The sequence below is a fragment of the Centroberyx gerrardi genome, chromosome 19 (genome assembly GCF_048128805.1).
Source record: "Centroberyx gerrardi isolate f3 chromosome 19, fCenGer3.hap1.cur.20231027, whole genome shotgun sequence".
NCBI classification, from domain to species: Eukaryota; Metazoa; Chordata; class Actinopteri; order Beryciformes; family Berycidae; genus Centroberyx; species Centroberyx gerrardi.
The window spans coordinates 16,671,223-16,696,037 of NC_136015.1; the positions used below are offsets into that span (position 1 = coordinate 16,671,223).

A 24,815-nucleotide genomic window follows, 5' to 3' on the forward strand; every position below is an offset into this window, starting at 1 on the left:
AGTGGGGAAAACGGCACACACTGAAACCTGCTATACACAATGGCAGCTTGCATGGGAATTCCTGAGGTCTGTACGATCCATTAATGTATGCTGCGGTTGAATGTCATCAATTATGAATGAGAAACACAAGAGATTCACAGAAGAACGGGGCTGGTAGAGAACCATGGGAATGGTACTTCACTGTAGAACCTTGAGTATTTCTACAGTGTATTGTATGCAGACAAGGCCATGCAGCTAGATATTAAGCTTGTTTTTTTTGCCATCCTCCAAAGCCTGCACATAAATCAATTATTAGATTAGCGCTGGAATTTCTATGAGAGATGAGGGAATGAATGAAAAGTACATTGGGATAAAGGAGATAGTCTTCAGCTTATATTGACAGGATTTGTTGCCAAATTACACAAAGATTTACCAGAAATGACTAAATGAGGCGACACAGTCAAGAGAAAACTGCTCCTGCTATAGGTTGGGTTATTCTGCTTCCTCCATGATATTCAGCCTATAAGTGCCAGGCATTTAAGGCCATATGTGTTCATACTGTAGTATCCTTATGCTCCCAGGGCCTCTTCCCCTTTAAGGCCCAGGTATTCAGGAGAGTGTTGACCCTGCCAGTGAGTTCATACCATAAGCAGACCCATATAGCTTCTCCTCCCGAGCCCTCGATCACGAGCCTGCTGAGCTGCCGCCTCAGTTATGTAAGATTACATAACGCCAGGTCTGTCTGAGTAATATTTCATAACCTGGGGGTCCCACTACACCGGCATTACTATCAAATCCCCTCAGGACTGGAATCAAAGGTGCTAGGCAGGTTTGGGAATGTAAAAGTCAAACGGCCAGGGCAAATTTGAAAACAAATAAGGGCAGTGGAGGGCAGCCGGGGGGGGGGGGGGGGGGGGGGGAGTGGGAGGGATTTATCTCCCCTGGCCTTCCTGTGTCTTTAGCTGAAAATCCCAGACGTTTGGCTCCCGCAATTTTTGACATCAAAGACTTTTCCCTTCTTTCCTTGAGAGCTGCAGTGGAGGTCACAGAAAGGTCGAGTCTGGGACGCTACTAAACAAAAGCGTCCTCCCCCCACGGCTTATCGCAGAATACAGTGATGCTGTCTGCCCAATAAATGTCATATCATTGTGTATTAATCAAATCACTGCATGTGAATTCATTCAGCACACATTTAGACACTGAACATTATTAGAGAACTAGGCCAGTAACTGTTATCTAACTGTAACGGCCTCGGCTACACAATTAGGTTCTTTCTTCAACATATGTACGTATGTAGATTCTGACACATTTTTTTTTTTAAATGTCTGGAGGCACAGCTGCAGAATAACCTTCTTTAACAAAAACTTTCAGAAGAACTTCAATGAGCTCACTTCATTCACAGACAGACGACGAAAAGATATAAACTAGGGAAAGATGCCAGAATGTAGCACACACAATCCAAAAGTGTTTCAGGGCTTATCTTTTAAAATAACACACACACACACACACACACCAACCAATAAAAAACGTACACCACAGAGAAACACACACCCGTACAGATGCATGCACTCCCCCTCAGAATGATACCAGTGAACAATCTCGGATACAGATAACAACTGTGGCAAGCACAAACACAGAGTGATACAGAGAAATAACGAGCGATAACGGCAGGCTGTATAAATAAAAAACAGAATAGGCAGGTAGATAACACAGAAGCAGAGAAAAGGGAAAGGAAAGAGATGCCAGGAGATATCCGAGGCCGATACCGGAGGAGGAAAAGGTGGACTCCTATACTGGACGCAGCCTACAGCGGCTGGACTGCAAATGGACGATAGAGGATTTGTATCATATCGTATGCCTCTGTCTACTCTAACTCATCACTGCCCAGCGTTATGCCCACTGTACTTACAGCACAGTAATGCATTCATATATCCTACTGCTGTCGATAGCTTTACATCGGAAAGATACAACATTCGCACAGCAATTTGTACCAAAGCCTCTGTCTTTACCTGCAACTTCACCACATCAGACAAAGGTAATCCTGCCCAAATACGCAGGGAGTAAAAACGAACAAACTTATTCAAACCGACTCCACTTCCTACTACTTAGCCCGAACCTATAATCTGTTCACCCCAATCTTTTGTTGATACCGAACCACATCTTGAACTATGGGTTTTGTCAGTGCGGGCGGACCAACAGATACGTTGGGGTACCCGGATGAACGGATGGAAGATGGGATAGAGAGGGGGAGAAGCATGGGAGGAGCGAATAATGAAATGAGAGAAGGGACAACCCTGCAACACTTATTTTCACCCGTCCATTTCGCCGTATTGTAACACTTAGTCCGCGTCTCATCGGGGAACGTGCCTTTCGTTTCGGTACGGTTTGTAAGGGCACAACATTGCACCATCATACCATCAACGTGAAACATGAAACGTGATCGTGCAAATCCACGCATGCGTAAGCGGAGTGACCGGCCGCCACTGCCGGCTCCCTTAACTCTGTATCACACCCCCACATACACACACAGACACACACGCGTGCACGCACACACACATGCACACACACACAGACAGACACACACATGCACACACCCTGCCTCCTTCTTGTGCTAGCTTCCCATGTCTGGGCCCCTAAAACTGGGTGCGCTCAATGGTCCCTTTCCAAAGCCCTCATCTAAATGTGACCAGAGGTAATCCTTCAAGGAGAGGCGAAGAGAACAACATACATGATAACCCACGATAAAGGGGAGCTGAAGGAGGAAAGAGAGAAAGACAGAGTGAGAGAGAGAGAGAGAGAGAGAGAGAGAGGTGGAGCGAGAGATGGGATAGACGAACAGGATGGGGGGGATTAGGGAACCTTGGGAAACACATTTTTCAAACAAAAAAGAAAAGAGTTGAAAAATGAAGTGGGTGAAATGAAGGCGGGCGGTGGGGAGAGAGGGGAATCTTTAGAAAAAGAGAGGCAGAAAGGATGAGTGTGTGAAGAAGGAAAAGGACATGTACATATACTCACAGATGAAAGAGAGGGTGATCAAAGGAGTGATGAAAAATACTGAAAAAATGGGTGAAAAAAATGTAATCAAAGGCGACCAGAAAGTACAAGCCAGAGTTTGGAGAGAAGTCCCATTTCTTCTCATTCTGGAGTTTTGTTTTTTTCTCCCTTTTCCCGCGATTTTGCCAATTCCTATCCAGCCGTCCCTCCTTCCTACTCTCTCCCCTACTGGTCCCCCTTCTCCTCTCCCCCTCCCGTTTTTCTTGCTAGTGCCGGTACTCTTTTCTCCTACCTCTCTCTCTCTCGCTTTCTCTCGCTCTCCCGCAGAACATGCTCTCCATTTTCCCCTCATTCTCTTTCTCTGCTGTCCCCTTCATCTGTCCATTCAGCAGACACTTTTTTTTTTTTCTCCTTTTCTTCACCCTCAGCTCCGGGTTCAGAATACCGATAAGATTAAAAAAAATACAAAATTATCTAAACAGAGGTCAAAATTTGAATTGGGGGGAAAAAAGAAAAAACTGCAGAGGGAGAGAAAAAATGTTTACAGGAAAGGACAAGCGATTTGTGGCATGCAGTCTAATGCAGGGACAATCCACGGCCTGCGTTTTTCAGGGGCGCTGCGCAAAGTAGGGGTGAAGCGTCTGTGTCTCGTGCCTCCCTGTACATGAGGGTATGACCAAAAGCAAAAGAACAGCAATAAAGAAAAACAACAAAAACCCAGAGCTTGTAGCCCGTTGCGGTCTCTGGTGAAAGTGGATAGTAAGCGCGCGTGAGGGGAAGGAGTCGGTCCGGGTGTGTGCATGTGTGTGAAGCGGTGGGAGGGGAGAGAAGGGAGAGCTAGAGAGAGAGAGAGAGAGAGTGAGAGAGCGAGAGAGAGAGAGACTGGGGGTTCATGGAGAAATATCCAAGAGGGAGGGATAGGAGGAGTGTGTCGGTGGGGAGAGGAAAGGGGAGGGGGCTGGAATACATTTTTTTTTTTACACTCCCGGTATTCGATTTTTGTGCTTTCATTTTTTCACCCCCCTTCATTCCAAGGCTAATACCTTCTCTCTGTGAGAAGGAAATAGAGAGGGAGAAAGAGAGAGAGAGAGAGGGCTGCTGTGCTTTGTCTCCCGCCCCTGCCGTTCCTTTTCCTGGTTTCCTTTCTGCTCCGGCTCTCCTCTATTCAGCCTATTTTCTGCACGTGCACTTGAACTCTAAATCCTGTCTGCTTTCCCCTCCCCTTTCCCTCCCTCTCTCTCTCTCACTGCGCATCTGTGTGTCTCTGCCTGTCTCTCTCTCCTAGACAGAGGCTTGAAATAGTGCTAGCAGGCAAGGGAGAGCGAGAGGGAGGGAAAAGGAGAGGGCGAGGGGGACAAAAAAGGGGAGAGAGATGTTGAGAGGGGGGGAGGGGAAGAAGCTTAGAAGGGCTACAGATACAGAGAGCAGAGGGTTTGCTGCGTGTGTGTGTGTGTGTGTGTGTGTGTGTGTGTGTATGTGTGTGTGCGCACATGTCTGTACGTATGTAAACACACATTCATCTACTTTTGCTTTAGATGTACTGTTTCACACACTAACGGCAAGCCACATGTAATGTTAGCCTACATACTAAAAAAGAAATATGAAACTATTTTGCGGCAAGAAAAGAAATGATCAGAACAGCAGTGATTCTCTGTTTTCAGGAGTTTCTAATGTAAAACTACACTAATAACTACACTACTGAAAATGTAATAATGCTTTGGAGACAATATACAACATAAATTCCTGTCATAAGTTTGTTTTAGGCTTGTGTAATTAGCCTGTAATAACTGCAGTGGCTAAAGTAGGTACAAAAATGCTATATACAGACATGAACAGCTTGATTTTTTTAATTTACAACAAGAATTTCACCTTAGCTAAAATCACTTTCCAGTCTTGTAGGATCAAACCACAATAAGTAATCCAAACCCAACAAAATATCAATACCCTACATGCATTATTTTAGTAAAACTGCATGGACGCACTATTCTTTCTAGGCTAATTGACACCAGGATGGCTAGGCAACACCAAAATACACATCCATGAAAACATACAAATAAGTGTCACTGTTGGGGAAAAAAAGTGCTCTGATCCCCAAAATGTGACGGCAACTAAGCTGCCACCAAATGAAGGACACTGAAACTTTTACATTGGTGTTCACAGACAACATGAAAACACCCCAGACTCATGAACTGAGGTGCAATGCATAAAGTGTTTAGAAAAATGACACTTTGTTACACCAACAAATGAAGCGCTCTGAAACTCCACATTAACTATGGGAGTCAGTCATTCTGAAGCGTGTGTACACACATCAGACCCGGGTGAAATCGTATTTGTAAATAATCCTTACTGTTTGTTATGACCTGCTTGGAGTCCCAGATGTGTGGTTTTGCATGCGCTCCAACACCAAACACCAACACTGACTTTACAGTGGAGTTTCAGTGAACTGGAGAGGTTTTTGACATTACATTTAGTGTATAAACACACTGGCAATTGGGTTTCATTTCAATTCAGATCACAGGTTGAGTGCACTGCTTTTGTCCACAGTTATAACCATGAAATCAATAGCGAATAAGGCTAGATATTTTTGAAAAGCGGTAGACTTTGGTACGTGTGGATAGAGGGCAGTGGGAGTGAGGACATGAGATATTATTATTAGTATCTTTTTTTATTTTATTTTACTATTGAAAAGTAAAAAAGAAGAGGAGAGGTGAGAGGAGGTTGAGAGAGAAACATGCTGAATACCTGCCTGAATAACTGATCACCTTGGTTAGGAAACTGTCTGTCTAACCTTCCACTCATACAAAACCACATTTAAACCAGGAATGAGAGCTTCTATTAAACTACCCAGCTAATATTCAGAACATATTGCTTTGTTTCCCAAGGACAGCTTGCTTTTCCTTCTAAATACTCTATCCTCATATCAGCTTTATATTAACTATGACATTGACGTATAGGCTACTATGAATTGACACTAAAGATTAAAGTCTAAATGGTGGATAAACTCTACCTATTATATTCATAACATATTCTACACATAGAAAGACAGGTTAACTGACTTTAGGTGGGTTTAAAATCCACTAAATCCCAGGTTAAGATTAAGTTTGCACCTTTTCCCTTTGTGTCATAGTATTTCTATTTTACTCTCTCTTTCTTTTCCACCAACATGTTGCCTATATGTGCAGACACTTACTGACTGAATGTGAGGGGCTACCAACCTTCTCCTGGAGCCACTGCACCACACTTCTTGAAAAGACTTGGCTCTGAAATAAACAGAATATACGACAGAGATGCAGAGATGTGAAAGGAAAAAAATCTGCCACAACACCGCCCTCTGCTGGTATACAACGAGAGTCGCTCACATCCAATATAACGGCGTATAACGGCTCGTTTTTCAACAATATCTTAGCAGTTTAACAAATACGAACCTATGTTGTGGTTAAAATAAAAATCCAACATATTAGCATTTGACTTTTGGGGGGGTTCAAGCCCTCTGATAACGTAGGAAATCAAAGTGAGCGGCGGGGTAAAGTCAGGTTACAGTACATCCTCTCCAAATGAGGGCAGTCTCCCTCCGTCCTCAGCATCCTCCCGTTTGCTGTTTCACCGCATTATCATCGCCCAAACTGGGACCAAACAAACTGCATCACACACCGCTTGGCTGTCGGGTTTGCTGGCGACGAGCAGGGTATCTGAAATTTGTTGTTATTCAATGATAGAAGGGGAATATCTATCTAACTGCCAGAGCTGCTAACACGACTTGTTCACTTTGTTTAGCTAGCTAGCAAAAAATGTCAAGACTTCCAAAGCTGATAACGCTGCGGTTAGCTCATTTTGGCTCATAAAACCACTCAGTCGTGGTTTTGAATTGTTTTTTCAGCTCACCCGTGTTTCACATTTGTGTTGTAGATGCCCAGTGTCACGGTGAAAGACGTCAACCAGCAGGAGTTTGTCAGGGCGCTGTCGGCTTTCCTCAAAAAGTAAGTTAAGCTCCTTCACACGGCCAGCTGCCCTGCATGACTTGCACTTACGACTGCTTTGACAGCCGCCTGTCAATCACAGGTGCTGAGGGCAGTGTGCAGGTAAATACAGGATGTGGGCTCAGACGTCATTATTATGTGGTGACCTTTATTCAATAAGAAAATAAGGTTTTAAGTCTGTTTTTTTCCTCTTAACTTCTTAAGGAGAGTGGGCAGCATTTTTTATTTATTGAGACACTAGGAAAGCTGAGAGGGATGGAGAGTAAGGGAGACAGTCACGAGAGAAGTTTTAGTAATCCTGTAACCAATCTTAGAGGGATAGCCTACTCTTTTTGTTTCTCCCTTTTTTTCCCTCACATTTTTTTGTTTTTGTTTTGTTGTGCTGCTTTTTCACTGTTTTGTAAAGCACCTTGTGATGCTTTCTGTGTGAAATGTGCTATATAAATAAAACTTGACTTATATAATATATATATTACAGTACCACAGAAAATCCTTTAGTATACCACAGGAGATACAAAATAAAAAATAAAAAAAAAACAGTAGTGCACAATTAGGTCACTATAAACTCACTATTGAGTGCCACAGACACACTTAAAGTCCCTAGAGGATTATTATAGTAATTTTTCATTTGGGTCTGGCAGGATTGGATGCTAGGCCTGCAGAGGCACATGTTGGTCTTCACCACTGCAACAGTCACTGAGCACTTATTTGAATACATTAACAATATTCAAAATAAAGTAGTGCATGAATTCCTTTTATTGCTCAATATGTTGTTTAATGAAATTATCCAGGCAGTTGATTCATCACATCTCCTGATCATTGGTTTTCCAGGTCTGGCAAACTGAAGGTCCCAGAATGGGTGGACACTGTGAAGCTCGCCAAGCACAAGGAGCTGGCCCCCTGCGATGACAACTGGTTTTACACCAGAGTAGGTGGGTCAGACTGGAGGCAGCCAGCGTTCCCTATACATAGATTCAGCTGTAGCTGTCAGTAGGGCTGCAAAATTATGGCTGAAATGATAAATGATGTTTATTTTGCTAGATATTGTGATCATGATTATTAGTCTAGATGATTTTGGGAACCAAATGAATTAACTGCACTTTTGGCATCTTATATCAACATCCTGACTAGTTTTGAATACAGTGGACAATCTAAGCGAAGTGAAATGTTTCATTATTTCCGTTGTGCCAATATTATGTGATTATTAATCACGATATACGATTATACACACATAATTGTGTAATATCAGACAGGCCTACCACAAGTTGATTTTCCAAAACTGACACAATATATACAATAAAAGCACATGCACACAGTCCTCTTTGCTACTGTGTATGTTATCTACTCAGGCATGTCAACCACACAATAGTGTGGGAAACTGTGGTGAACATATTGATAAGTTGGAATGTTTGAGTATTGGTTACCCATACATGCCTGCTGGGTGAATAATCCAAGACAAAACGAGGATGTATTGCAACACATGTGCTGTATGTATGGCTCCACACCAGCGTCCACGGCCCGCCACCTGTACCTGCGAGGGGGAGTGGGCGTGGGCTCCATGATCAAGATCTACGGAGGGCGTCAGAGGAACGGCGTGTGCCCCGCCCACTTCAGCGTGGGCTCCAGGAACGTGGCGCGCAAGGTCCTCCAGGCTCTGGAGGCCCTCAAGATGGTGGAGAAGGACCCCAACGGGTAAGAGAGGGGGCGTTGGGTTGGACACGGTGGTGTGGTTTATGTGAATATGTGATGGGTTGTTTTGTGAACGTGTATTTACAGCGGACGGAGACTTACGCCTCAGGGCCAAAGGGACCTGGACAGGATTGCTGGTCAGGTGGGTTTTTGGGTCTGAACAAGATCCCAGTAAGCATGCTTTCCTGTCTGATGTGACTGTAAGACTGTATGACTGTCCCTTCTGCTCTCTCTCTCTCTCTTTCTCTCTCTCTCTCTCTCCCTGTATGTTCAGGTTGCTTCAGCAAACAAGAAACAGTGAAGTTTACAAGGAGGCACCATGTGAGGAATGCATGCAAACAACCCAGTCAAGTAAATTGCAGTTATACAGTTATGCCTTACTGCTTATATACTCAACCTTGCAAGGCTCTCTTATCACTCCCATTTCCACCAGAACCGATTGTAAAAGGCATTCCATAGAGATTCAAGCAAATACTGAGGACAAATTCGATAAAGCTGCATACTGTGTACATGTTTTGCAACATTTCTGATTGAAATTCATTATGAATTTCAAGAAAGCAGCAGCCTTGTGACAACACAGAAGCTAGACACAGGAAAGATGAGAGGTCAGTGTTACCAAACCAAGAGCATGCTGTTATTGTTTTGCCAACAATTATGCAACTAAATACCAAAAATAAATAAAAAATAAGAGAACAAAAATACATTTTGGGTGATACAATATCAGTGATTTTATTAATTTTATCCAATACCTTCTCTGAAGTCGTATGCACAGTAATATATAGGGAGTTCCAAATATACTGTCGTATTATGTGTGTCTGAGTACGCTGCCATAATGCAGCCTTGCACATGTATGTATGGATGACTATGTAAGAGTGTGTGTGTGTGTGTGTGTGTGTGTGTTTAGTTGCTGCGCATGACACTGCTGATCCAGCTGTTGTAGCGGCAGACCCGGGCGTAGACACTGGGGTGTCCCTTCATGGCGCAGTCGTAACCCCAGGACACCACTCCCTGCAGCTGACCGTTACACACCAGAGGCCCGCCGGAGTCTCCCTGTGCAGAGTAGCAGAAGAAGAAGAACAGGGGTTGGGATGATACATGATATATGGGATCATATTTGGTCATCATGGTGTCTGTCTGTGTGTAGATACATTCTTGTGAACAATATATGATAGAAACTTCACGCTAACACCACAGATTCCCACAAAAGAGTAGATGATCGGATTGGATTTTGGAGCACCTTGCTGCATAAATTAGCATATTATATTTATTATATGCTCATTTATATATTCTGGAAACTACTATAACTCCTTAATGCTTTAAGATACGGAGTTCATATTAATAGTGCCCATGTGTTATGTGAATACAAGTATGTTGACATAAAAATATTTGCAAATTAATGCATAATTAGCTTAATTAATGACCTAATTTGCGTGACTGGCTATGTTTACTATATCATGGTGATTATGGCAGGACATTAGGCAGCTCAAGTGCCTCTAGTTTTTATCTTGATTTACACAGGGAAGACCGACCAAGCACTACTCCTCTTTTTGAGCACACACTCGAACAGCTACACACACCTGGGAGCTGCCCAGTATGACCAGTGTTTGGCTGTGAGCCACTGGAGTGTGTGTGTGTGTGTGTGTGTGTGCGGGGGCTAAGTGCCTCTTTGGTGGTTGTTGTTGAGGGACTGGAGGGTGTTACACATTCAACACCCCCAAGCTATCCTGGGGAGTCAGACCTGTTTCTCTAACCTTTAGGCTAGAATGTGTTGTGGTGTGAAAGCGTAATGAAAATGAGAGTTACACAGTATGAGATGAAAGAGGAGAATATGTTCAGAAGGTAGACGAGACTGCAGCGTCTAGTCCCTGCAGTCTGATAAAAGTCAGAGACTCTTTGCACTGTTGTAGTAGACACACACTAGCGTTCCACCTGACTCCCCCTGTTTTCTCTGTGGTTCAGTCCAACTCACTTGGCAGCTGCTGGCACCTCCATGCATGAATCCGGAGCAAACCATGTTGTCAGTGAACAGGTGGGGGTAGGCGCTCTGGCAGATCCTGTCGTCGATGATGGGCTGCCTCAGGCACTGCAGCCTGTCGGGGAAGTTGTCTGGGGAGCGGGGAGGAATCAAAAGGTGAGACTCAGGAACCCACCATATGTAAATACATGTGCTTCACATAATATAGCCGTAGCCTAATTTATGAGATCCGGAGCTGTAGCTGTAAACGGTGTTTGCGAAAAGTACGCCTGCACCTCTTTTCACACAGTTTGAGATTTATGAAGTGCAAACTGGGCGTGAGAATGTGTGTATATCATGCATACACATGCATACATAAGTAGGTAAGTAAGTAGGTAAGTAAATGGATGGATGGATAGATAGATAGATAGATAGATAGATATAAATTACATTCAATAAAAAAGGACAATGCACCTATTTTTCACTCCACATGCTCACAATTGGCCTAATTGAGAATGGCTATTAAGTTTATTTTCAAGGAATGGGATCACACTTGCCATTCCTTTGAATAAAATGAATGATTACATTGTTATTTGTGATAATGTTAGGCCTCCTTAGGGTTCAAAATATGCATGGTGCTTCAAAGCGCCGTGGGTTGACCTACATCTCACAAGGTTTTTACATTCAAACTGGAAATCAACCAACAAGCCTAAGGGATAAAATTGATTAAACAAAGGATGTATTATAGACCTTGCCTGTTGCCTTATTAACACTTTCACATAACTACATGTATTTGAAATATTTGAGATATTTAATACAGTCATTCCTAATATCCTGCCCTGTAGTTTAGCTATCTTATAACTCAAACCCTCTTAAGAACTGTCACAACTGTAAAAAAATTATGGCTAAGCTACTTTATTGCAATGAAATAACATTTGTGGCTGTAGTGGAATTGCAGTTCTGGTGCATTATGCTGGTGCACAATGACGTGCGATGATTTATTTGTTACTGCTGGAAGACAATGGTAGACTAGGGCAAGAGATCATGCTGATTTTCTGGGCCTTGACTGTGACAATCGCTCTTCTGAACTTACTAATACAACCGTTGACTCACAATTTGAGAACATTTCTCTTCATTGGTCATGCCAATAAATTTCTCCAAATAATAGGGCTGCCTTATTTTTTCAAGAGTCATCCTCATCCTTGTCGTCTTCACAGCTGGCCAAGGTTAGGCTGTTCAGGGTTGCTGCCATCTTTCATTTCTATTTTCTTGAAAGAACTGAATAACTTGAATGGGAATCGTCACTTGTTTCTTGCTCATCCATCCATCAAATGACTCAGAAATGCCTTTTACAAAGATGTTTATCTTGTGGGAGGCTACATGTAGAAACCTGAGGCCACACTCGAAACCTCTTCCCACCTTCTCTCCCTTTCTCTCTCAGCTGTAAAGCTTTCTGACTCAACCAAGGACTCGACTTACTGCCGTTGGCGGCCATGTTGCCCCACCCAGACACCATGCAGTTCTCGTCGGCCACGGTGCAGCGGGAGGGCAGGGCCACGGTCTGGACGTAGCTGTTGAGGGTGGCGGGGCGGCTCAGCTTGATCAGCATGATGTCGTTGTCCAGGTTGTAGCTGTTGTACTGCGGGTGCTTGATGAGCTTGGCGGAGTCGATCCACTGCTCAGTTCCCTCGTTCACAGCGATGTTGTGCTCACCCAGACGCACCTGGATACGACTGGAGGGGGAGAGGGAGACACAGATCAAGCTTAAGACGTCTTTTTATTGTCTTCAGTATCAGTCTGTGGACATTCCCAGTGCTATAATTAACATTTTGATACATACATTACCATTATGCTTAAGTATACAGTCTTACAAGAATCAGTCCGACATAATGAGCTTATTGTGTACTTGTGCAAAGTCTTACTTTGTAATAGCATGTATGTAGTGATAATATATAAATTATAGGAGTCTAAGCAGTGGGGAGATTTTAAACAGCCTCCCCTGTTATTTCTTAATCATGCAAATGTTAAATAGTCCCAGGATTTAATATATAATACAGAAGTCTTTATGTAGGTTTATTGCATGTGGGTGTATTCCCACTACACCCTAACAAAACCCCTTGTTATTGGGAGTGATGAAATCACTATCACATGATTGATACCACTACTAATATAATAAAATGTAATAGATGTCTAATTAATATCCATTGACACCAAATTACTCAATAAAGCTTACAGGGAAATCACAGGACATTTAGACTAAAGCGGCCATGTAAAAGGTGATTTTCTGTACTTACGACTTATAGCAGTGGGCAGCAGACACCACCCACTGGCTGGAGATGAGGGATCCACCACAGAAGTGGTAGCCGGCATTCAGAGACACCTGGTAGGGGACAGAGTGTCCGGGACACTCGTACCCTCCGACAATCTTATCATCTGCCTCAGGTACAGCGACTGAAACAGTGTAGTGGGGAGTTTAGTATGACATATGGAAAACCTAATCAGTCTTGACTAAGAATAATTAGCAAGAAAACAAGATAAAACATGTTCACAAAAGCATTTTTTTAACTGTAGAATTAGTGTAAAATGAGAGTAAATCTGCAAGGTTATGAATTCAAAACAGAAGAGTCAATAATCAGTTCGGTTCTCTTACATGCTGCTCCGAGCAAAGCCAGGAAAACTAGGGCCTTCATGGTGACGTTCGTCTGAGTAATGCTCACATAAAAGCCAACGCTGACTCCTTTATATATATACACCAGTCCTGCCTTTTACCTTCCTGACCCTGTCAAGGTCTCTCAAAGACCAAACCCAGTTATGGGAAAGAGCCATATGGCTGAAGGGAACAGCCGAGACCCTGGCTGATGTGGAAACTGAGGGGATGAAACCCCCAGGCCACTCAGCGGCATTTCTGACTGAACAGGCTTCTTGATTTGGCAATTATGTAATCAGCAATTATGCAATTTGAATTTTAAACCAATGAAGCCTCTATATGCATAAATGCAACTGAGGAAATTAAGTCTTTCCAAATCCAAAATATTATAGGAAATCAGGCACAAATTCATGAGGCGGCAATGGAAACACAGACACACTCAATATCCCACTCCCACACAAAAAAAAGTGGGAGTGGGATATTCTGACATTGGTTTGGTCCTTTCCTTGTGGGATTACATTTATTACACAAACTTCAGAGCATGGTGGAGTGCAGGAGATTGCATTTCTGAGCTGCTTTATTAGTCCTAGAAAAAGTGACAGTGATATAGTTGAAAAAATGTCATTGTGTACATGCATAGTGAGCCTTAATTTAGTTCAAATAAGAGAGAATGCTGAGTATCACTGTAACACTTTAAGTGATACTGCAATGTGGTATTAATTCCACATTGCAGTAGTTGCCTTAGACACAGAAAATTGAAAATGAGGCTAGATAGATATATAGTTTCATTATCATGGAACAGGTGTCTTTCCCAAGTACAATTTCTACAGTGTGAATATTTGTTTGGAAATATAGTTACAGTCTGCAGGTGTCACCGGTCTCAACTCAGTGGGCTGCGGGGGCGTCCAGGAGGTTTATCACCAATCCATAGGCAACCTGATAAGCCTGTTCCAAAACAGCATCAACAACACTGGAAAAAAGGCAGATGATATAGCAATTTAGAATTAGTGCTATATATAGTTATGTTAAGCAACACTGAATTACATTGACTGCATTGATGGACTGTAACTGTTCAAAATAATATATGCAAATTATGGTATTGCTCCTCTAAAGAAACATTAAATATCTGTAAGCAGGAATGGGTCTGAAGCGATGTGCAGTGGAATACTTTCACCTTTGTAAGGATACACATAATATTCTAATTAGCAAATCAAATGCACATCACTTTGTTGGGATATATCAAACACATACAGCATTTGGTCTTTCCCAATAAAGTTAGCCATCTTCCGATGGGCTTTCTCCCAGACCATCCCGAGAAACAGGGTCACATATTCCACTGGGTCTGAGTCTGACTCGGACTCTCTACCCCTGGATGAAATAGTGACACAGAGGTTTGCCATTTTCATGTCATTTCAATCTTCCCCGTCTCTTATATTGACCCAGTTTGAGCATGAGCAACCTCACTCCAAGATAATCTTTGTCCTTTGGCTTATAATGGAGTGAAGTCGGTGGTAAGGTGCAGTTTCTGAAGCCAGCCTCAGTTTCAGGCTGTGTAGCTTTACAGTCTACATCTGTCTTAACAAGACAGAAGGAGAGGAATATATGACCGACAGTTTATTCATGATGCTTTGTCTGAGAGAATCCAGTCAGAAAACGTGGGTCCCACAGTGATGGGTTTTCTTATAGATACAGTTTTTATAGATACAGCATTGTGAGGAGGGCTCTTTGGTTGAAGAATCAAATTGCATAACCGCAGGAGTACCGGTAATCAGGTCTGGACTTTGACCAACACCATCCTATTCATAAGATTTGCATAGCATGCTCAGCTGGGCTTATGTCATTCTAAACAAATAAACTTTATAAGAACACAAGTAGCACTTTTGACCCAAGTTAACCTTAATACCTCTCACATTCAGCTGAGCCACAAACACACTAAAATATTCAAAATATTTAGACGTTAATGAAGCATTCTGCACAAAGGAACACTTTAATTCACTATAGAATCACAAGTCACCAGAAAACATCCTTTTTTTTCATCCTTTCAATTTTTTCTCCAACCATTCCCATGCAAACTTGTGAAAACAAAACCTGTTTGAAGTTGTGCAACTAGTTTTCAGATGAAATGGAAAAGGGAATAACTCTACACTCATAATTCAGTGATTCGAATATGCTATTTTGTGCTATGTATACTAACAGTTGCCATTTTATGGTCTTTAAGGATTGAACTTATGTATAAACTGTTAATACTAACAGACTGCACAATGGTGGTAAATACATTGAAATATAATTAGGATTATATTAGGATTTCCTGGCTTAACTATAAAACATTGCTGAAAGAAAACAGTAAGTGTATTTTTTGAACATGTCAAATTTTTATTGGGCAAAAACATCATAAATTAAAAAAATGTGTGTAGAAAATGTTTAACAGGTTTAGAAATTCTGTATACAACTATGTACAGGCAAGGATCCATTGTGAGCCAATAAAGTAACAAAGCTATGCATGTCAAATTAAATTACTAATGCAATTTAAGAAATAACATCCACTGCATTCAGGACTCAGACGATCATGCCAAACTTCAGTAGATACATTAAAAACGCTCAGCTTCTGTCCTACTTACATCCACCAGCTGGGTGTGGCTGCACACAGGAGCAAACACAGCACAAGGTGAAGGGTTTTGTTTCACAATGAGCATCTCACATTAGGAAAAAAACATTACAAAGCAATTGCAGGCATTATAGTAAGTCACTGTTAAATAGTATGGATGTTGTTGGCCGTCTTTACACCTTTGCTTACAGAATAGTAACACTTGAAAGGATATAGTGATTTGCATTTTTTTTAAATATTGAGCAGTGAACTTCAGGAAACATTTTTCCTCAACAATAATGTATTGTGTAATGAAATGAAACTTCTCAAATGTCATCTTGCTTCGTAACGCACTTGAGGTAGTACACCTGTGAGAGAAGACAGAAGGGAGAGGGAGCAGCAACGACAAAAAACAAAAAGCAACAACAAAAGATTAACTTGGGAATTCCAGAGCGAATAGCTTCAGTTCCATACTCCTCTTTAAATTAGTGGGTCTTCACTAGCTAATTGAAAGCAAGTTAATAGCTCACAACACATTTATTTTCATAAGCATGTTGAATATTCATTTATTGTTCAAATATACAAAAATACAAAAGGATTTATAAGGGACCAAGTGCCATCACTATTTTCATTTTTTACCCTGCACCAAAGAACTCTCCCTCAACGACCATAAAATACACGAACAGCACAAATAAACAATATGGAAACAAACAAACGAATGTAATAGCAGGATAAAAACATTTTGGTCACAGCACCTCTGCCGTTACAAATAAAAACATGAAATTCCAAGAGACTGAATGGGGAGGAAGGTTTGGGGGAGGAGGGGGGGGTGGGGATGCATCAAGTGACTACATATAAAAACTACCTTTTTGGGTAAATGTCACCAGCACCTTCATAAAAGTAACACAGAAAAAATATCCAACTCCCTGCTCACCAGATGCGTGGTATCCAGAGTGTAGACACAGACAGTTAAAATATAGCTGCGCTAAAATGTACACAAGAGTGCCTTGAGTCAGATGCGTTTGTTTTGTCTCGTCTGCTACATGCGCCGATGCTAGCAGAGAAGGTCATGGCAGAGTAAGGTGCTAAATAAAGGTTTCTCTTCCTTCTCCATTGTAAGTTTGTATTTACAGAGACACACGTCCGCTAGCATAATAATGGATCCCTCTCTGAGAATAAACTGCAGTCAGGGGATTTCAGCTTGCACCATTTTGTAGCAGGTAATAATTTGCCACCCGAAAAAGCGTCTGGTGTCTGGCCCCAGTTCCAGCAGAGGCCGTTCACGACAGATTCAAAAACACAGGAATTAAAGAATGTGGTGTGCGAGATGGTAAACCATTATACAAGTCCAAAAATACTGCAGTTTCATTAAATAACCTGCGCTTCCTCATAGACCAACAATCCAGTAGTCTAAGCAATTAAATCACATAAATAGTCTTCATCCAGTATGGCTCTGATTTGGTTTCTGCGAATGAAAACAGCAGTTCAGAGGAACTCTAGGACAGAAGTCAGAAATTGCGCGCTGTCCCCGCACCAGTCTATAAATTAAGCTTCCTACAAAGTGAAGACTTCCAATAGATTAGTTCTTCGCGTGTATCAGCGACCTCACTCTGTCACGGCAGTCGCCTCATCATTTCATTCAAGTCTATCGTCAATTCAAGTACTTCAAACAAGATGGCTGTTGGTAGCGTGCGTCGGTGTGCGTGTCGGTTGTACTAGTTGAGGAAGCGACGGCAGCGCCTCGCCCCGCAGTTGCAGTGCAGCTTGTTGTTCTCGTCCTCGATGGGGAACTTGTAGTCGTAGGTCAGCTCTTCGCCCCTGTAGATCTTCCTCAGGGCGAAGATCACGATGTGCTTGTGGCCGTCCACGTTGATGACGCGGGAGTAGCAGTTGGGCTCGCACGAGTGGTTGATGAAACGGGCCGCGTTGCCGTGCATCGTCGCGTCCACCACGTCGAAGTCGTCGATGCGGAACATGTAGCAGCCGATGCCCTGGTGGACGGCACGTAAACAACAGGGTTTAGTGAGAAGTCCAGCTTGTGTAGAATAATGTTTTTTCCAAGTAATTTAATCGCCATATTACACAATGTAATTTGGATTTAGTTTCTTTGCATATCCCTCTGATACACATGGACACATTTTCACAAAAAGCCACCCTACCACCATGATGATGACAGTGTTGTATATTATGTTTACTGACCTTGCTGTCATAATATTTCTCCCGTTTATCCGTCAGCACAGACCGAATGACGGTACCAGCGTACTCGATCACCATCTCTCCAGCCTCTATGTTCCTCTTGCAGAACAGGCCACGCCCATCAATTGCAGATCTGTGATGATTAGAGTAGGGAATGGAGTAATTAGTTTGAACATACAATCTTTTTTTAAGCGTTTATAAACACTCATGTTCCTTTGTCATTTGTTATCCATTACCTGTAAACTCCCACTGCTTCCTTGGAGGTTTTCTCCAGGTGTCTGAATCGCATCGCCATGGGAAGCTCAGTGCTGGTGGCTCGCCTGTGGGAGTGGGACATGGAAAATGTGGTGTCATGGACATGGACAGCTGCTGAGATACTTTATCCAGTGTGCACTAGGTTCAAAATACCTGCTAGATTTCAGCGGGAAATCATCATCCTCTTCATCACAGGGGCCCGACATGTCAGGGAGCTCTCTGTGCTGCGATGCCAGGAAGTTGAACATATCAAAGGTTGACTTCCTATATGGTGAAAGACGAAGAAAGTTTGTCAAAACATCAAATCCAATTCATTTGAAGTGTATATGCCACAGAATTTACGCAAAACACTATAGACAGACACTGAGGACAGTAAAGAAAGCAAGCACAAATTTTTCTATAATAACAGCAATCGTAAAATCATAAGCATCAATGGCTGACAAAAATCAGACCAAATCTCAAAATTACATCAAAATCTGTATTAGCAAGCCTTCAAAATCCATGAAAATCTTCTTGAAACAAAAGCAAAGATTTACGTCCATTAGTCCTAATTTACAGGCGATACAGGTGAAGAGGTTGTGTCTGTACCGTGTGTAGACCTCAGCCCGGGCGCAGCCGCTGGGGTTGAGGGGCAGCTCCTCCTCGGTGTCGTCACAGCGGTGGAAGCGGAAGCGGTGGTGCTTGCAGCTGGCGGCGCCCTGCAGCTGCTCCAGCAGAAAGATGACCGCATCGTGGATGACGCCCAGCACGCGCGGCCCGCTCATCCCGGACAGAGGCAGCTGCTTCAGGTGGAAGCCTGCCCGCGCCTCCAGGACACCGTCGATCACCGCACGCCACGCAACTGAGGGAGGACAGAGACGGGAAGGGTGTGAGAGCCTGGCCCAACTGAACACAAACCTAACACTTTTCCCCCACTTAGTTGTGGGTGTCAAGTGTCAAGTGGACAAGTGTTTGTTTTTAAACCTTCATCGACTTTATTTATGCAACAAAAAAAGACAATTTCTGTCAAATAATATAGATACTAGCAGAATGCAGGCTAGTTAAAAATAAAAACAAGTAGCTCTTACCCTCTATGCTGTCAGCCTTAACGCTAAAGCCATCGTCACTGGTGATTTCAAAACGCAGGTGGGGCTGGTTCATGTATGTCCTGTTGTTGTGTTTAGGTGCTGGTGTATCCTCTTCTGAGCTAAAACCTGGAGAATGTAAAAACAATTTAAAAATTTTTATTCAACTCTATAATCAAATAGCACAATTGAGAGGGTGTGTCACACTTTTTTGGACACAGTTATAATGATGCTGATTCGACAAACAAGCAAATGTTGAAAAAAGAAAGAAATAAAAAAGTTGATTTTGTGTTTTCCCATGTTTCCCATGTAATGTTTGGTCACGCACCTGAATAAGGGCCCCATTCAGAGAGGTCTCCATGGCGAGCGCTGACCCACATGTGCGTTTTACCCTGAATGTCGCTGTTACTTTCAGTGCAGGCAGGCGGACCCTCTACCTGGGGAGGCCTAGGCAGACAGGACAGACAAACAACACTGAATGTGATTTTGAAGCACAAATGTCAAGACAATGCAAGAGACCTTCACTTGAAAGGTGCTAAATCAAGGATTTTCACCAGCCTGAATACAACCCAGTGAAATGCCACTAGCTGTGCCAAGTTCTGTGAGGTCAATTCAATCAACAGATTTCACTATTTCTAGCAATGTTCTAATTGGGATAGACGATTAATCTTGAGATAAGAAATTTTTAGTAACAAGATTGGCTGATACTAACAATTCTAGTTTACCCATATAAATATGTCAGAATATATATTTTTAAGAGAGTTTGTGCAATTGCTCATCTTCAAAACAATTTCTCTCTATGCTACTTTAGAGCACAGTGAATTTGTACATGGAGTCAGTTTTGGCATAGCTACATGATGCATCACAAGCGACATAGACAAGAATAATTTACCAGTAAATGAACAGAACAAATAGACTAACCTGATAGGTTTTGGAGATGCGGCGTATTGATGCAGAGTATTGATCTTTGATCGCTCAGCTTCATCAGGCACCTTCTGCTGGTCAAGATCAAGAATCTCCTTCATTGTTGGAGCCTTCATTCTCACACCACTCGCTCTGTGGAAAGGAAGCAAGATATCTTAGACCAAGACCCAAACGCAAAGAATTTAAAATAATATTTACCATTATCTGGTTGTTAAAACATATAGGTAAAACTTTTTTATTGTAGGCTTGTACATGGTGTTCACTTTGTAAATATGGACTTTATGCCCTCAGATATTATGTTTTAAATCAGGCATGTTTTAAGTCGGACTTGTTTTTTTTAGTTTTAAATACTATGCAATTACATATTAAGGACTGTTATTTAAGTAAGCATCAAAATCAAATCAAAAGGTTCCCAAAGATTCCCACCCCTATTGATCAATGTTTGAAATCAACCATAATTATCCAGTTCAATTATACCACTAATTACCCCCATTAAATTTAATGAGCCAACCTATTTTAGGTTTATTATTTGATCTCTGAATATTATTTGAGCTTTTTTCCAAAATGTATACATTGATGTAAAAAGAGCCAAGAATGAGTTGAGTTGGAAATGAACGTTGACTAGTCATCAAAACTGAAGGGAAAAAAAATATCCGTTTTCTCTTTCAAAAGTGATTTGAGAATGTTTTCTGTTGGTCCTCATTTTGGTTCACTAGTTATATTCATTTAAAAAAAGTCTAAAAACATCCTTGATCCTTTCTATACTGCAGTGGAAAGAAACTAAAATCAGAAATGTTTTCATACCTGGCTTCATTTAGGCCATCCAGCTCACTTGAGGGATCCTTCAAGAAGTCCATCTTGCATCTCTTCCTGCCAGGCCTTTCAGACACAGATGACACTCTCTTGATGCGCACCTGGGAGCGTGACGAGGCAGACATGTTGGGCTCACTGAGGACGGCACTAGAAGGCTCTGGGAATGCAACGGGTAACTGCTCCTGGTGCTGTGTCACCGGGAACTGGGATGGGGTTTTGGCATTTGGCCGTCGAGCGGTGCTCAGGATGATCGGCTGAGTCCTTGCCATCTCTCGGTGGCTAGCCATGGCTCTCTCTATAATAGCTTGGGCGGTGCATCCTTGGATGCTGGACAAGCCTGGCTCAGAGATATTCTTGACCCTGACGGCAGCTGTAGTCCCTCCACTGTTCACAGGCACCGCTCTGACAATGACTCTCCCATCAGATGTGGTTGTGTGGTTGCTGGCAGGGGCGCTGTTTGTGCCAGAGGGGCTGGGGCGATGCTTTATTAACACACGGGGGACAGAGCGCTGCAAGGTATTACCGCTGTGGAGCATCTTGGCAATCTGGCTTATTCTGTTGTAGGCAGGCGAGTTTGAACTAAGTGACTGATAAGTGTTAGATCTTGGGTCTTTGATCAGAATCTGACCTTGACGGTTGACCAGCAGGACCTGAGGGGGCGGGGCAGCGGACGGAGCCGAGTTGGAGGCACCAGCCTGAGCGGGGATCACCAATGGCTGCTGAGTTCCTGGCTTGGAGTTGTCGAAGCGGATGGCGATGGTTCTGCCCCGTGTTGCTCCAGGTTGTATAGGTAAAGAGTTTAAGCCATTGATCACAATGGGGGAGGTGACTGTCCGTGGTACTGCACGAAAACTGGCAGGGGAAGTGGAAGCGGAGGCAATATTTACAGTCTGTGCAGATCGAGGGGGCAAAGTCAACTTGGGGAGTTTGCTTTGCTGTGGAAGACATGGTTTTGGTGACAAGCGTTTCATGTTTGCTGTCAGTGTACTTTTTTGTATAGGTTTGACAATAATGGTTTTCACCTGTGCTATGGGAGATTTTTTGGCTCTAGGCTCCGGGGAGTAGTCAGGATCATCCGAATCATCTTTATATCCAACAACTGAGTCGGCTGATGAACTACTGTCATCGTTATCAAGGCCTGTATTGTTAGCTAGGTACACTACAGAACCATCATCAGCAGAAATAAAATGGCCTGTAGCTGGATCCAAAACAACCTCTTTTTGAGAGGCTGCTGTCTCAGAGTCCAACAGAACCTCTTCTTGAACTGACAAGTCGTTTGAGACGCAGGCGTCAAGAACAGGAGGTGGTGGTTCTGCCTGAGACTCTGGCTCACACACCGATGTCGTTTCTTGCTCAACTGATGATTTTGTGTACATGGATTCCAGTCTCTTCAGAGCAACTGTCACTGTTTTAGTGGGTGTAGTTTGGTTGCTGTGAATTTTTGTCTCATCACTTTCTCCTCCTGCGTCCTGAGCATCATCATCGACTGCCTCGCTTCCATCACTGTCTGACCCACCGTCAGCCCCATCTAACTGTGAGATGGACTGTGTTGGAGGAGGCTGAGGGAGACCTGAGTGGTCCGAGTCATTGGATGCCTCACAGACCACCACTGTGCGGGAAAACTTCAAATAATGACTGGAATCTTCATCTGCAGAGCCATGCTCCTGATTATCTACCTGCATTTCCTCGTGTTGCGCCTCACCCTCCACCTCCCCTCTCCCTCCTTGTGCTCCGCAGTGAAGTGCCACATTCTCATTGAGCAGGGCCTCATCAAACTCAAGCTTAGCGTTCAACATAGAGGCCACTGCTACCTCGGTGTCAGCATCAAACACAGTGTAGGGCAGCTCCTGGGCCATCAAGTGGGCTACTTCCTCCTCCAGGCTATCAGGGGCGAGGGAGATTCCATTGGTGGTGGCCACTGCTGCGTCTTCTGCCTCGGATGAGGCTAGGAAGTCTTGGGGAACCTCGGCAGACACTGGTGTGGTAATTTTGAAGAACTGTCTGCCTCTAGGGGAGTGGGTGATGGCAACCTGCCGAGGTGACAGCCCTGCAGAAATGCTAGAGGGAGACGTGGGTGGGGAGCCCCAGATCGGGGATGCTGGGCTCCGCCCTTGCCGTGACGGAGGAGGCGAGGTTGATACGAGGTCAGATGATCTCGGAGGGGAGCTGAAGAGGGCAGATCTGGAGTGGACGGTGCCACCGGAGCGGAGAGTCATCGGTACAGAGGGGTCGCTATCTGTGGGGGAGGAGCTACAGCGGCTCCTTGACGACAGCCTGCGAGGCCGACGGGTGTCCTCCAAGTCCCTCAGGGTCAGGATATGATGCACTTTGGGAGGAGCAGACCCTGAGAGCATCAAATAACCAAGAGTGAAACAAAGGCAGCAATGCAAATCTCTGGGGCCTACTTCAAGAATACGCCAAGACATGATACATCTAACACTCAAGAGACAGCAAGAAAATGTCTTCACAAAGACAGACATTATAAAAACTTCATGACAGAGTTGAATGGAGAGAGTCAGAGTGAAGAAATAGAGAAGAACCTTAATCAGAACCCCTCATTGCTATGATGAAAGATCAAATCAAAAAGGTTTAAATGGCTGCAACTCCATGGCCCTGGAAACAAACTGATCTCTATAAATCTATTAACTGGAACATTAAAGAATGCTACTAAATATTTCCACCATTTCACAATATGTAGAAACAGGTATTTCCTGAAGGCTTTTTGAATTTTTGACCTATACGCATCAAACTTGATACAGAGCACTACAGAGCTCTACAGAACTGACATAAACCAGCCCAATCAGAAAAACAATATGCCCACCATTGACTAATGAACTTGACAAGGGGTGTGACATAATCACCAAACTGGCCATAACTCCAGGACAGTTTGTAAAATCATCATGAAATTTAGTACCATTTACATATGTTACAACATGCTTGCAAAGGCATTTTAAAACAGTCTGTGCCACAACTGCCTGTAAGTCAATGTGGTCAGCTGAATATCATCGACGTAGGTATGCTATGTGTTGGTCTAAATCAGTAAACTACGCTTCTCTGTAAACTGTTCTTCTTTACCTGGAGATGGGAGCGGTCGAGACGATCCTCCTGCTGGTCTCCTGGCCTGTGAGTAACCAGGGGTTTTGGGTCCAGGTGTATTGTGCTGTTTGGAGTTGGGTGACGGGGTGCTTGATTTTACCTCCATGGGTGAGGTGCTTAAACGTTCTGGAGAGATTTCTGGTGAAGAAGAAAAAGTGTCAAACATACATTGTTCATATATCATGACCTAAAGTATTTAAGAGCTATGTTTAAGTTTTAACTAAAATTACCCCTGCCCACATTCATGGAACAGTTTTTAATGGACAGAGTGTTGTGTCTATTCATTTGTATGGACTTGCTACCCATTTAAGGTAGCACATAAGCTCCCATTGTTTGAGCACAAGCTTCTCCCTTGTATTCACTGTGATGAGTAAGTGACTGACAAACAGACAGATAAAAGAATGTTGTGTTTGCTCTTGCTCACCCCTGTGGTGTTTGGGACTGTGGACTATGGTGTGGTTCTCTTCTTTGTCCCATCTCGGATCTTGCTCCTCACCTGGGAGAGGAGTGCTCACCTCTGTCACCTTGCAGGTGTACTTGCAGCGCTTACGGGGGTCCACCGTGCTCCAGTACAATCGAGAGCATCTGCAAAATGAAGGGAGAAGGGGTGTGTTTAGATGAAAGAGATAACAAGGAGAGATAG

General features: G+C 43.2%; 3 protein-coding genes across 5 annotated transcripts in view; 1 reads left to right on the forward strand and 2 right to left on the reverse strand.

The window, feature by feature from the left end:
- Positions 1–6,591: 6,591 nt before the first annotated feature.
- Positions 6,592–9,063, forward strand: LOC139914711 (small ribosomal subunit protein eS19-like). The gene is made up of 6 exons (XM_071903093.1): positions 6,592–6,658; positions 6,880–6,950; positions 7,782–7,882; positions 8,459–8,642; positions 8,727–8,781; positions 8,914–9,063. Exons 2-6 carry the CDS (start codon positions 6,880–6,882, stop codon positions 8,938–8,940), a joined length of 438 nt encoding a protein of 145 aa, XP_071759194.1. The 5' UTR covers positions 6,592–6,658; the 3' UTR covers positions 8,941–9,063.
- A 476-nt stretch (positions 9,064–9,539) lies between these two features.
- On the reverse strand, positions 9,540–14,029 carry LOC139914709 (trypsin-3-like). Of its 3 annotated transcripts, none has more exons than XM_071903090.1 (5): positions 13,990–14,029; positions 12,888–13,044; positions 12,073–12,326; positions 10,609–10,745; positions 9,540–9,689 (listed from the first exon to the last, which is right to left on the reverse strand). In XM_071903090.1, the coding sequence occupies exons 1-5, from the start codon at positions 14,027–14,029 to the stop codon at positions 9,540–9,542; spliced, it is 738 nt and encodes a 245-aa protein (XP_071759191.1). The 3 variants fall into 3 exon arrangements, with proteins under 3 accessions (XP_071759191.1, XP_071759190.2, XP_071759192.2); XM_071903089.2 differs by lacking the exon at positions 13,990–14,029 and adding an exon at positions 13,244–13,283; XM_071903091.2 differs by lacking the exon at positions 13,990–14,029 and adding an exon at positions 13,244–13,283 and having other exon boundaries at positions 10,609–10,729; positions 12,069–12,326.
- Positions 14,030–16,360: 2,331 nt separating this feature from the next.
- kmt2ba (lysine (K)-specific methyltransferase 2Ba) overlaps positions 16,361–24,815 on the reverse strand; it is a 34,058-nt gene continuing 25,603 nt past the window's right edge. Inside the window, exons 26-36 of the mRNA XM_071903092.2 lie at positions 24,597–24,757; positions 24,152–24,310; positions 21,068–23,420; positions 20,261–20,395; positions 19,668–19,786; positions 19,343–19,468; positions 18,864–19,116; positions 18,429–18,539; positions 18,257–18,340; positions 18,024–18,153; positions 16,361–17,815 (exon numbers count right to left, since the gene is read on the reverse strand). Of these exons, the coding sequence (XP_071759193.2) occupies positions 17,540–17,815; positions 18,024–18,153; positions 18,257–18,340; positions 18,429–18,539; positions 18,864–19,116; positions 19,343–19,468; positions 19,668–19,786; positions 20,261–20,395; positions 21,068–23,420; positions 24,152–24,310; positions 24,597–24,757 (3,907 nt within the window). The 3' untranslated portion in view covers positions 16,361–17,539. The remainder of the gene's footprint in view (positions 17,816–18,023; positions 18,154–18,256; positions 18,341–18,428; positions 18,540–18,863; positions 19,117–19,342; positions 19,469–19,667; positions 19,787–20,260; positions 20,396–21,067; positions 23,421–24,151; positions 24,311–24,596; positions 24,758–24,815) is intronic.